The 13,606-nt window shown below is 50.5% G+C and overlaps 2 protein-coding genes across 2 annotated transcripts in view; one reads left to right on the top strand and one right to left on the bottom strand.

The window, feature by feature from the left end:
• XRRA1 (X-ray radiation resistance associated 1) overlaps positions 1–2,740 on the top strand; it is a 26,554-nt gene extending 23,814 nt beyond the window's left edge. Inside the window, exon 18 of the mRNA XM_014956122.1 lies at positions 2,482–2,740. Coding sequence (XP_014811608.1) covers positions 2,482–2,726 — 245 coding nt within the window. The 3' untranslated portion in view covers positions 2,727–2,740. The remainder of the gene's footprint in view (positions 1–2,481) is intronic.
• Positions 2,741–9,875: 7,135 nt separating this feature from the next.
• RNF169 (ring finger protein 169) overlaps positions 9,876–13,606 on the bottom strand; it is a 27,918-nt gene continuing 24,187 nt past the window's right edge. Inside the window, exons 6-7 of the mRNA XM_014956118.1 lie at positions 13,137–13,236; positions 9,876–11,649 (exon numbers count right to left, since the gene is read on the bottom strand). Of these exons, the coding sequence (XP_014811604.1) occupies positions 10,447–11,649; positions 13,137–13,236 (1,303 nt within the window). The 3' untranslated portion in view covers positions 9,876–10,446. The remainder of the gene's footprint in view (positions 11,650–13,136; positions 13,237–13,606) is intronic.

Raw genomic sequence — 13,606 nt, 5'->3', positions numbered from 1 at the left:
GAGAAGCTGGACATGAGCAGGCAGTGGGCACTTGCAGCCCAGAAGGCCAATCCCATCCTGGGCTGCATCAAAAGATGCGTTGCCAGCAGGTCCAGAGAGGGGATTCTGCCACTTTACTCTGCTCTGGTGAGACCTCACCTGGAGTATTGTGTGCAGGTCTGGAGCCCTCACTAGAAGAAGGACATGGACCTGATGGAGAGGGTCCAGAGGAGGGCCACAAGGATGATCAGGGGGATGGAGCACCTCTGCTACGAGGACAGGCTGAGGGAGCTGGGGTTGTTCAGCCTGGAGAAGAGGAGGCTCCGGGGAGACCTAATAGCAGCCTTCCAGTACCTGAAGGGAGCCTACAGGAAGGCTGGGGAGAACCTGTTTAGAAAGGCCTGGAGTGACAGGACGAGGGGCAATGGCTTCAAGCTGGAGGGGAACAGATTTAGACTGGAGATGAGGAGAGGGTTCTTCACTGTGAGGGTGGTGGAGCACTGGAACAGGTTGCCCAGGGAGGTGGTTGAGGTCCCTTCCCTGGAGATATTCAAGGTGAGGCTCGATGAGGCCCTGGGCAACCTGGTCTAGTTGGGGGTGTCCCTGCTGCCTGCGGGGAGGTGGGACTAGATGACCTTTGGAGGTCCCTTCCAGCCTGGGCAATTCTATGATTCTATGATAAAGGTGTCCTTGAGTTTGGTGGGACCCCGTGGTGAGGTCAGGTTGGGAATGTGCAGCAGTGTCCCCCCATGTCCCTGCGGAGAGGACAAGGGCTTCGCTTGCTGAACACCCTCAGCCCACCATGAGGTTGGACCCTGATGCTCTGGATACTGGTTAATGGAGGGATAAATGCAACACAGATGTTGCTGGGGTCCCTTGGAGCCACAGCTGGATTAACCCCACCCCAAACCCAGCTGGTGGGAGAAGGGCCTTGGAGTAAAAGTGGTTTTGCCCCCAAGAGGAAGCAGGACTCATGTCTCAAGCAGGACCTGGCTACTCCCCCGGTGCTTCTCCTTTTTCCTGCATTGACCCCTTATGACAGAAAAGACATTGAGGGGCTGGAGCGTGTCCAGAGAAGGGCAACGGAGCTGGTGAGGGGTCTGGAGCACAAGGAGAAGGGTCTGGAGAACTTCTGAGGGAGCTGGGGATGTTGAGCCTGGAGAAAAGGAGGCTGAGGGGAGACCTTCTGGCTCTCTCCAACTCCCTGAAAGGAGGGTGTAGCCAGGGGGGGTTGGTCTCTTCTCCCAAGGAACAGGCCATGGGACAAGAGGACACAGCCTCAAGTTGCTCCAGGGGAGGTTTAGGATGGATATTGGGGACAATTTCTTCAAAGAAAGGGTTGTAAAGCCTTGGAAGAGGCTGCCCAGGAAATCACCATCCCTGGAGGGATTTAAAAGCCAGGGAGATGTGGTGTTGAGGGACATGAGTCAGTGGTGGGTTTGTCAGAGTTGGGTTGATGGTTGGACTCGATGATCTGAAAGGTCCCTTCCAGCCTTGACCATTCTATGGTTGTATGACCAGGGGAGAGCAGAGGAAGAGAGGCAAGAAATCAAGGCACTTTTTGCCACCTACGGTCGAGCCACTGCCCAGGCTTGAACCCAGCACAATTTCACTCTCAAGTTGCTCCAGACCACCAGTGCCTTTGCTTTTGGGGCTGCCCTGTTTCATGTGGGCACCAGGACAGAATCACAGAATCTTCTAGGTTGGAAGGGACCTTCAAGATCATCTTGTCCAACCGTCAACCTAACTGACAAATATAGACACCCACACAACAAACAAGGAGCATCATCACTAAACCATACCTCCCAGCACTACATCAACCCGTCTTTTGAACACCTCCAGGGATGGTGCCTCAACCACCTCCCTGGGCAGCCCATTCCAATGGCTGAGAACCCTTTCAGTGAAAAAATTTTTCCTAATATCCAGCCTGAACCTCCCCTGGTGCAACTTGAGGCCATTTCCTCTTGTCCTGTCGCCTGTGACTTGAGAAAAGAGACCGACCCCCATCTCTCTACACCCTCCTTTCAGGGAGTTGGAGAGAGCAATAAGGTCTCCCCTCAGCCTCCTCTTCTCCAGGCTGAATAACCCCAGTTCCCTCAGCCTCTCCTCATAAGACTTATTCTCCAGACCCCTCACCATCTTTGTCACCCTTCTCTGGACCCGCTCCAGCCCCTCAATGTCTTTTTTATGGTAGGGGGCCCAAAACTGGACACAGTACTCAAGGTGAGGCCTCACCAGTGCCCAGTACAGGGGGACAATCACCTCTCGGGCCCTACTCGCCACGCTGTTCCTGATACAGGCCAGGATGCTGGTGGCTTTCTTGGCCACCTGGGCACACTGCTGGCTCCAGAGCTGGATCCCAGCAGCCACCTTTGTGCCCCTGCCCTGGTGACGTGCCGTGGGGTTGGGAGAGAAACTGGGACCACTGGTGGGCAGAGGGATGGGAGGGAAGATCCAAGGTGCTGTCCCATCGCTCTTCCTCTCACCCTTGGCCTTTTCCAGTGTCTGTTTTGCAAAAGAGGAAATCCAACCCCAGGGCGTACCGGGAGGCACGGAGGCTGATGGAGGAATTCCAGGAGGTGTTCGAGATCCTCGCCACAGCCGTAGGTGAGGAGGTGACCAAGCCATTGGATGATGCACAGGTGGTAAAAGCCCTTCTGGTGGAGGCAACATCTGAGCAGGAGAACCCCAAAGAGCTACAGCTACAGCCAGAGAAGAGCGTGGCCAAGAAGGTGCCCAAAGTTTAGTCCGCAATATTAAGCCAGGGGTTGAATAAAAGCATCCCTCGTGGATAAAATGTATGTTATTTTGTAATGTTTGGAGCCATTTTTGCCCTCCTGAGCTTGGAAAATTGAGTTGCTGTGACAAGATTCATCTCAGGCTTTCAAGGCAGCGGCTTCCAGCTTGAAAGCAGCGACGCTGCCCCAAGAGCAGAGGAGGCAGATCTTGGCACAGAGCCCCATCCCACCACAGGGACATGCCCAACCAGCTGGACCCGAGCTCTGGGTGCCAAACTGGCCACAAAGTAAGATATTAAAAACCCAAATCCATTCCCTGGTCTGGTACCCCTAAAAAAGAGCTGTATCAGTGCAACGGGCTCTGCTGCCCCATCTCACGCCGGGGCGGTGCTGCTCGTGGCAGATCTTGGCACGGAGACACCACAGGGACGTGCCCGACCAGCCAGACCCGAGCGTGCTCAGGGTGCCAAACTGGCCACAAAGTAAGATATTAAAAACCCAAATCCATTCCATGGTCTGGTACCCTTAAAAAAGAGCTGTATCAGTGCAACAAGTTGAGGGAGGTCATCCTGCCCCTCTGCTCTGCCCTGGGGAGGCCCCAGCTGGAGCACTGGGACCAGTTGTGGGCTCCCCAGTTCCAGAAGGACAGGGAACTGCTGGAGAGGGGACAGCAGAGGCTACAAAGATGATGAGGGGCCTGGAGCATCTCTCTTAGGAGGAAAGGCTGAGGGACTTGGGTCTTTGTAGTCTGGAGAAGAGAAGGCTGAGGGGGGATCTGATCAACACCTCTAAATCCTTAAAGGGTGGGTGTCAGGAGGATGGGGCCAGTCTTTTCCCAGTGGTGCCCAGGGACAGGACAAGAGGAAATGGGCACAAATTTGGAATATACGAAGTTCCATCTCAACATGAGGAGGAACTTCTTTCCAGTGAGGGTGGCAGAGCCCTGGCAGAGGCTGCCCAGAGAGGTGGTGGAGTCTCCTTCTCTGGAGACATTCAACCCACCTGGACACGTTCCTGTGGGACCTGCTCTGGGTGGCCCTGCTCTGGCAGGGGGTTGGACTGGATGATCTCCAGAGGTCCCTTCCAACCCCAGATCATCCTGTGATTCTATGATTCTGTAACTGTGTGGGACCTGCTCTGGGTGGCCCTGCTCTGGCAGGGGGTTGGACTGGATGATCTCCAGAGGTCCCTTCCAACCCCAGATCATCCTGTCATTCTATGATTCTCTAACTAGTGTTGGGACAAGCGATGGGGAGCGACGGAGGATGCTCACTCCCCACCAAGTGCTTACCTCCATGAAAAATACCTCATTTTACTCACCTTCACCATTTTTTTCCCCCCTGCAAAACTAATTAACAACCTTAGGGACAACTGTGACCCGTTTGGGACAGACCCCACCAAGTGCTTACCTCCATGAAAAATACCTCATTTTACTCACCTTCACCATTTTTTTCCCCCTACAAAACTAATTAACAATCTCAATCAGCCAGGGACAACTGTGACCCGTTTGGGACAGGCAGAAGCAGGATCCTCTTTGTTCCCAAGAGCAGGAACTTCAGCAGAAACAGGTACTTTTCACTGTCAGAACCTGGTTTTATTCTGTTTTAACCTCGGCCTTTGTCCTGCAGTTCCAAGTCCTCGTTGACTGTTAAAACCTACGAGCTTATTTGTACACAGTCGGCGTTATTTCTGGTTTGTGACAAATTTTTTTTTTTTTTTTTTTTTTTTTTTTTTTTTTTTTCACAAGCAGGATTTACTCTGTTCCAAAATTAACAGAAGCCACAACATGACAGACGCCTGCATGTCATTTTACCCACACATTTTGACACATGCAAGTCAAGGGTCCTTCCATCGCTAACTCCCATCGCTTATTTTGTTGTTTTTTTTGTTAAAACATTCAGATGAAGCCACGGTGGTGGAGCTGAAACCCCCAAAAAACGACCCGTTACAAGTCTTTTTCCCCACCCCGGTGCTCCGCCGGCGAGCTGAGGAGAACACGAAAGCGCAACGATTTAAAGCATTACAGGGGGGGAAATTAAAAAAAAAATAAAGTGTAGCAACATCTAGATTTGTTTTAAACCAGTTTGACAGTAAACACCAAGGAAACCAGGCATATACAACCCCCAATTTGGACCCAGCTGAAGGGTTTTTCCCTTTGCATAGTGAAGAGCTAATTCTAGAGCCGATGCTTCGCGGTGGTTTTTTGACGGACGCGAGGAAGAGGAAGGTTTGTGTCTGACACATGCGAGGATCATCCCAGCTTCAAAGCGGCGTCGCCTCCCAGTTCCACCCAGTTGCCATCCACGGGGTCTCCATCACGGTGCTGGTGCCTCCACCAGTGGGTAAGTTTTCATCTCAGGTCCCCCCAACGTGGAGGACAAGCTCCTTGGTCAACTTTTCGCCGGGCGGGGGGCTGTTGGAGGCTCCTGGGGGGGTCCGTCCTCGGAGCATTGCTAAAGGCTTGGTTTTAAAATCAATGATAAAAGTCTTTTAAGGCTTCAACCTCCCCCCCTTTCGTCGAGGAAAATACAAAGAAGAGCTTTGTTCAAGCTACACCTCGTCGACTGCTGTGCACTGCAGGTACAATAGCATCTGAAGAAAAAATACTGACACTAGAGAACAACGTGATACAATCATCTCGCATGATCCCTTCTTTTTTTTTTTGTTTTTGGCACTTTTCCTTCATTTATCTGATCTCACAGACTCCCCAAACACGAATCTTTCCGGAGGGTCAGAAAGGAAATTCCAAGGTTGGTGACATCTTTGGCAGATACGGTCCCTTCTGGCATCAAACCCACCCCAGCCCCTCCAGCGCTACCGGCCGTGACATCTTTTGACCTGTTTTGGTTTATTTTTTTATCTCACTAGAGAAGAAGAGCTTCACATTTTTGGGAGGATGCTCGCCCGCCCGCCCGCGCTGTCCCACAAGGACTGCCTTCCTCCCGGAGAGAAGGTGGCTGCAGAGAGGAGGAGGAGGGTTAGAAGCATGAAATAAATACTTGGTTTCATCTTGGAGCCTCTGCAGATCTCGTGCTGCATCCACCTTTCAGCAAGAGGTATTTTTTTTACTTCTCAGCTGGTGGTGAAGGTAGCGTCGTACCTCACCTTGAAAGGGTAGAGGCTGGGAATTCCTGCTCTTTTAAGTGGAATTATATACAATTATTATTATTTTTTTGTTGGTGGGTGTGTGTGTGCAAGCTTCCACGAACTTAGAGAGTGTTAAATTAAGAAAACATTCATCCTAATGTCACACAACCTTGAGTCTCCATCCCGACATCTCTTTGGGTGGATTTCAGCCAAGGACAGTCGCGCTCTCGTTAAGCTGAGGAAGAAGATGAGCAGGTCTCAATGAGCCAGCTGGAAAACAACCTCTCTTTTCCCCCAAGTCCTTCAACAAGATGGAAAAACGAATATAAAAACGCAGCCAACGGCTCCATCCGACCTCACGAGACAAGATCCCACCCTGATGCTTTACTGGAAGCTGCTGGGACCACAACCCTGACATGATGCCACCTCCAAAGGTCTCCTTCAACCCAGATGCAACGGAACCATGAGCTGCCAGGATGGGGGCCCTCTCTTCCACAATGAAGGCAAGATTTGGGAAGCCAGGGGCAGGAAGGGGGATCCCATTAAGCTTTTTTTTGGTTTGGCTGGGGACAAGCTCCAGCTCAGGCATTGCCTCCTGCAACTTCTGCCCAGCTCGGATTTAGAAAGAGGAAATTAATGCACAAAAAACGGAGTATTTATATAACCTTTGAAAAAGAAAATCTTTAAGACACTGGCCTGGTGCGCTGGGCTGCGAAATCTATTTTAAAAGGGGCAAAAGAGGATACATTCAGTATGTAAATGTAGGTTTTTTTGGGGTGTGGGCTCACTCAGAGGCAGCCCAAGCCTGGATTGAAACCCCCACGAGCGCCGCGATAAAGGAGGAAACTGTGGAGGGAAGTGGGATTTGGGCTCGAGGGATTGACCACAGGGAAGGGGAGGGGAGAAGGGGGCCTGGAAAAATAATTAAAAATCTAAATGCAATTGGGAAGCGCCCGCTTGAGCTCAAAACATTATGGGGGAAAAAAAAAGGCATGAATTCTAAATAAAAGCTGTAGGTTTCCCTCCTATTTTACTATAAAGGGCAAATCCAGGCCAAGGCTACTTCTCTGGGTCCAGTCAAAGGACAAATTATTGAATTGAAAGGTCAAATTATTGAATTTCCTTCCAGTTTGCAGCTGGGAAGAACAGGAGCAGGAGTTGGTTTGGGACAAGAAGAACCTGCTTCAAAATCAGCACCGACTGAGGCTGCAGAGCCCCAGAGGGCACGGAAAACCATGGCCCCACGAGCCACAGAGGGCAAGCAAGAGCAGGTGAGGAGTAGCCAAAGCCTAGGTAGGACTTGAAACATCCAGTAGTTTGTGGTGTTAAGGAGCTGGAGAGATAGATAGAGATAAGATATATTACGGAATCACTGCTAGAAGTTTTTTTTTCTCCAAATGAAAGTGTCGATCTGTTGAAATATAGTATTTAAAATATATAAATTTTATCCATTAAAATATAAGATTTCTTTTTTTTTTTTTTTTCTGTTTGTTTGCTTTTAAAAAAAAAAAAAATAAAATCCAGTTCCATTAGGAAAAAGCGCCAGGGTCCTTGCAGCTACGCCAGGAGAGAAAAAGAAAACCAATTCCCCTTTGGTTTTTTAACCATTTAAGACAAAAGGAGAAGTTCAACCATGTTTTAGAGAGAGGAATTTGGACAATCACCCTTCTCTTAGACCAGTTCCATTGGTTTAAACGTTGTCCTCAACTAAGTTTGCCCCAGCTCTGAGCTTGAGGTGTGTTTTGAAAATACCACTCGTTATCTTGGGTCAGTGCGATCATTAACGCCCTGGATGAAGGTCCCTGTGGACACTGAGGGTCCCCAGTGAATACTCTGCAAGGCCCCTTTTCAAGTATCAAGTTGAGCTGATGGGTTTTGAGCCTAATTACTGGAAGTAATCAAGGGAATTATTGTGTTGGTCATGGATGATGGGGAAGGAACCTGATGAACTTCAACAAGGGGAAGTGCAGGGTGCTGCACCTGGGGAGGAAGAACCCAATAGACCAGGGGAGGTTGGGGGGGACCTGCTGGAGAGCAGCTCTGAGGAGAAAGACCTAGGAGTCCTGGTGGACAACAGGATGCCCAGGAGCCAGCAATGGGCCCTGGTGGCCAAGAAGGCCAAGGGCATCCTGAAGGGCATCAGGAAGAACATGGAGGACCTCGAGGGAGGTCATCCTGCCCCTCTGCTCTGCCCTGGGGAGGCCCCAGCTGGAGCACTGGGACCAGTTCTGGGCTCCCCAGTTCCAGAAGGACAGGGAACTGCTGGAAAGGGGACAGCAGAGGGCTACAGAGATGATGAGGGGCCTGGAGCATCTCTCTGATGAGGAAAGGCTGAGGGTCTTTTTAGTCTGGAGAAGAGAAGGCTGAGGGGGGATCTGATCAACACCTCTAAATCCTTCAAGGGTGGGTGTCAGGAGGATGGGGCCAGTCTTTTCCCAGTGGTGCCCAGGGACAGGACAAGAGGAAATGGGCACAAACTTGAATATAAGAAGTTCCATCTAAACCTGAGGAGGAACTTCTTCACTGTGAGGGTGGCAGAGCCCTGGCAGAGGCTGCCCAGAGAGGTGGTGGAGTCTCCTTCTCTGGAGACATTCAGACCCCACCTGGACATGTTCCTGTGCAACCTGCTCCAGGAGGACCTGGTTGGACTGGATGATCTCCAGAGGTCCCTTCCCACCCCATCTCATTCTGTGATTCTGTGAAGAGCATTAAAAATATGAAGAGCTTGGGGGGGTGGGTGACACTGAAGGCCACATCTGGGTGGACACCACCCGCTCCAGGCTCCAAGCTGGCCCTGGTCCAGGCTGCCCTCCTCGACTTCATGCCTTGAAGTAGAATTTTTTAGTGCATCGCTCACTTGAGCTTTTCTTAGTGGTTTTGAACCTGAAGATGGGCAACTCGGAGCAGGGAGGGCTGGGCTCCTGGTCCCAGGAGATGCCCAGAAGAGGACGGTGATGTGTCAGACACCTAAGGATGCTCTTGCACGTGTAAGGAAATGGCCTCAAGTTACACCAGGGGAGGTTCAGGCTGGATATTAGGAAAAATTTTTTCACTGAAAGGGGTTTCAGCCACTGGAATGGGCTGCCCAGGGAGGTGGTTGAGGCACCATCCCTGGAGGTGTTCAAAAGACAGGTTGATGTAGTGCTGGGAGGTCTGGTTTAGTGATGGTGATGCTTCTTGTTTGTTGTGTGGGTGTCTATTTTTGTCAGTTAGGTTGATGGTTGGACAAGATGATCTTTAAGGTCCCTTCCAACCTCGAAGATTCTGTGATTCTGTGTAAGGACAGGTCTTGGTTGTGCTGAGAGATCTCTTAACTGAGTAAAAACCTGCAGGGAACGTGTCAGCAGGGAAGAACTTCTTCCCAAAATCACCTGGCCAAAGTTTCCCTTTCAAGATTTCAATGTTAGTGGGAAGAACATGAAACCCTCCTGCCTTTTCCAAGGCAGGGATTGGGAGAAAAGCTGCTCTTGCTCCCTGGATCCCAGAGGCTCCACCTCTCTGCTGGCTCACTAACAAGAACATGCAAGTTCCTATAAGGCTTTAAGGAGTAAAATCCTTATTTTACACCTTTCTTCATCCAATTTGGCCTTCTACTTAAAAGAAAATAACCTGTGACCTGTACTGACGGGGAGATACATTCATTTTTAAGTGCTAGGGGTGGATTTATTTGGTATTTCTTAGCAGAAATAGGGATCAGCCTCCTTCCCCAAAAGCCCTGGAGTCAGGTCATTGGAAGATGCTGAGGTGGGTAACGATCTGACCACCACAACCAAATGCAGAGTGAGGGAGAAACCGGGGCAGGCAGAGAGGAGAAGCCTCTACAACTCCCTGAAAGGAGGGTGTAGAGAGGTGGGGGTCGGTCTCTTCTCCCAAGTCACAGGCGACAGGACAAGAGGAAATGGCCTCAAGTTGCCCCAGGGGAGGTTCAGGCTGGATATTAGGAAAAATTTTTTCACTGAAAGGGTCATCAGCCATTGGAATGGGCTGCCCAGGGAGGTGGTTGAGGCCCCATCCCTGGAGGTGTTCAAAAGACAGGTTGATGTAGTGCTGGGAGGGATGGTTTAGTGATGATGCTCCTTGTTTGTTGTGGGGGGGTCTATTTTTGTCAGTTAGGTTGATGGTTGGACAAGATGATCTTGAAGGTCCCTTCCAACCTAGAAGATTCTGTGTTTCTGTGATTCTGAGAAAAAACCTACTTCCCATGAGTAGAGCTTGAGATTTCTCTTGGCACATCGAAGTGACAAGGCAAGGACCACACCAGGTCCTTATCCTGTACCCCACGTCCTGCTCACACAACCCTCCCAGTTGGGGAACCCAAATGTCACCGACTGCACGTGGAGGGGTTGCAGTGTATTCACGGGGACCAGGGACACTTCTTTCAGACCAATGGAGGATTTTTTTTCCTCTCTCTCTGGTTCTTTTTTCTTTTTTTTCGTTAATCTGAAAGGACTCTGGCTTCTCTCTGAACTGGACCTACAAACGTCTTACCACCAAAACAAACAAAAAAAAATAATAAAAAAAATAATAAAAACCAAAAACAATTGCCGTGGGTGGAAGTATGACAAAAAAATAGTTTTCCTATAAGATAAATCTGATAAACCTCATCGTCCTCTAGAAAAGGCAACATCGTCCAACACCAGTGCTACTTAGCACCCAGAGTGCTCTTCGACCGCAGCAGATACCGATCCACTCGCACTTTCCTCCTCTCCACTGTCCTGTTCTCGCTGTCGAAAACGCGCTGCAGGTGCAAGGCCAACCTCCTGTCCTCCTCCTCCTGCTGGAGCTTCTGCTCCATCTCCCGGACCAACCGATCCTCTGGAGCCAAACCCCCCTCCCCTGCCCCGTGCCTCAATCTTTTGACGGAGCCGTTGTGTTCCAAGTGCTTGGTTTTGCAACGTCTTTTCCGGCCCCTTCTCAACGAAGGGGGTTGTTCCCCGATGATGTTCTCCACGGACCCGCAGGTGTTGTTCTGGACGTTGATGAATTCGCTGTTATTTAAGTATTTCAGCTGTTTTTTTCCTGATGTCTTGACGGGGACTCCCAGGGTGCTGTTGTCAGGCAGCGAAGCGTTGACGCCCATGAGTCTTCTGCTCAGCATTTTGGGGCCAAGATTAAGACAGGATTTGTCCATGAAAGCGTTGACTTTCAGGTCAGGGACCTCGGACACTCGGGTGTTTAAGGAGGTTACATTCGATCTGACGTCTGGTTCGGCAGCGTTGTCCTCTGTGGTTAAGGCCTGTGGAGCTCTGCTCTTCTCACTCCCCCTCGTTGGCTTCGTTTCACTGATGGAAGGAAAGAAATCCAGCTCGGGGCGAGGATCTCCTGTCGTGTCAGGTGGAAGATGATCATCCTGAACTTGTTTAGTGCAACTGCTGGAGTTGGTGATGTCAGGAACGAGAACGTCTTCCCCGGGCTCCGAAGCCAAGGACGTAAGAGTCGCTTTAGAAAGAGTCTTTTTAATCTGACGCTCCTGAAATATCTGCTCCCATTTTTTCAGGATTCTAGGACTGGCCTCGTAGGTGGTCGGTTTCTGGAGGCTCCGGTTCAGGTTTCTCGGGGTGGATTTGATGATGAGAGGGCTGAGGACTCTGCCGTCGGGAAGCCTCTTTGGAGGAGTACACGGGGAGCAGACGATAGGCTTGAAGTGGTTGAGTTCTTCTGAGATGCTGTCGTTGCTCTCGGGGCTGATGGATCTCTCGGGCTTGTGAAGGGCTGAGAGGGAGGACACGGGGTTGAGAACCAGGCGTTTCTCCGCCGTCAGGTCTGGGGCCGAGAGGCAACGGTTGTTCTGGGTGGACGACAAAACTCCAACCAGCGGCGTTGACGTGCTGGTGACGGGTGGGACCTGCAAGGCAAACCAGAGAATCATAGAATCATTCAGGTTGGAAGAGACCCTTGGGATCATCGAGTCCAACCATCTACCCTACTCTACAAAGTCCTCCCCTACACCATATCCCTCAGTACCGCACTGAGGAACCAAGATGACCAAGAAGGCTGTGAAGGAACTTAGAAGCAGAGGAGCAGCAGCAAGTTGGCTGGAATGGTTCAGGTTGGAAGGACCTTAAAGATCATTGAGTTCCAACCCTCCTGCCCTGGGCAGGGACACGTCCCACCACACCAGGTTGCTCCAAGCCCCCTCCAACCTGCCCTTCAACCCCTCCAGGGATGGGGCAGCCACAGCTTCTCTGGGCAACCTGGGCCAGGCTCTCACCACCCTCACACCAAGGAAGTTCTTCCCCACATCTCAGCTCCATCTCCCCTCTTTCAGGGTCAAACCCTTCCCCCTCCTCCTAGGGCTCCCCTCCCTCATCAAGAGTCCCTCCCCATCTCTCCTGGAGCTCCTTGAGGGACTGGAAGGGGCCCCAAGGTCTCCCTGGAGCCTTCTCTTCTCCAGGCTGAACCCCCCAACTCTCTCAGCCTGTCCTCCCAGCAGAGGGGCTCCAACCCTCCCAGCATCTCCGTGGCCTCCTCTGGCCCCGCTCCAACAGGTCCACATCTCTCCTGTGCTGAGGACTCCAGAGATGGACACAGTTCTCCAGGTGGGGTCTCACCAGAGCGGAGCAGAGGGTTAGAATCACCTCCCTCGAGACCGTGTTTGCAAAAGTCATCTCCAACCAGTGGAAGGAACCCAGCGGTTACTGCTGGAAGAGCCCAAAAACCCTCTGGCAGGGATTTTCAGTGGTGCTTCATGATCCACACCCTGTGGTCCACTGAGAAGCCAGGTCTGTTCCACAGGGTAATGGACATGGTTAATGCCCTCGTTTGCGAGGGGACACAAGAGCAGGCCAACTCTTCCCATGGCTTGGAAATGCAAAAGAAAGTTCCTAACATCAGGAAAAGAAGGAGTTTTTCTCTGTTTAAACCCCTTTGGAAAGAACAGGAGAGAAAGGGGGAGGAAGAGAGGCTTTTTTTCCAGAATTTCTAAAAGATTTTTCTTCAATCAGCTGGGGATTCAGCCTTGAAAAGAAAACTAATTACAATACAAAAGCATGATGAGTACCCTTCCAACTTCCAATTATCCTCCAACTTCCAATTATCCTCCAACGCTACCCAACAGCTCTGTAAACTGTTGGCTTTTCTGCTTACTCATTTTTTATTTATTTATTAATAAATATTATTATTTATTATATAATAATATATAATATATAAATATTATATAATATTATTTTAATATTATATTTATAGCTGCAAGGAAGCCATCGGCCCCATGGCGATAACACGGCGCAAACACAATTATTTCATTATCTCCAGATTACGGGGCGCTGCGTAACCTCAGATAAGAACATTTACACCCAAAAAACCTTTACTTTTCCAGAAGTGGCTGGTAAATACCTTTGTTTTGTTGGCCGGGGTTGATCTCTGCCTGCTTTTTGATCTCTCCTGAATGGTGTCGTTGCAGCTTCGGCTCCTTTCCACCTTGGCCGTCAGGTTCCTGAAAAGCAGATGGGTGAAAAGAGGAGATTTCACTGAATTTCACTGAGTTTTTAGAGTTGGAAGGGACCATAGAGATCATCTAGTCCAACTCCCCTGCTGAAGCAGGACCACCCAGAGCTTGTCAGAGGATGTTACTCAGGAGCATCCAGGTGGGGCTTGAACATCTCCAAAGAAGGGGACTCCACACCCTCCCTGGGCAGCCTGTTCCAGGGCTCCATCACCCTCACCGTGAAAAAGTTCTTCCTCATATTCAAGTGGAACCCTTTATGTTCCAACTTGTGCCCGTTGCCCCTTGTCCTCTCACTGGGAACCACTGAAAAGAGTCTGGCTCCCTCCTCCTTCAACCCTCCCTTGAGATACTTGTAGGC

This window comes from Calidris pugnax, unplaced genomic scaffold (genome assembly GCF_001431845.1).
Source record: "Calidris pugnax isolate Ruff unplaced genomic scaffold, ASM143184v1 scaffold257, whole genome shotgun sequence".
Lineage (NCBI taxonomy): Eukaryota > Metazoa > Chordata > Aves > Charadriiformes > Scolopacidae > Calidris > Calidris pugnax.
The sequence above is the reverse complement of the archived record's forward strand: the minus strand, read 5'-3'. Positions and strand labels throughout refer to the sequence as shown.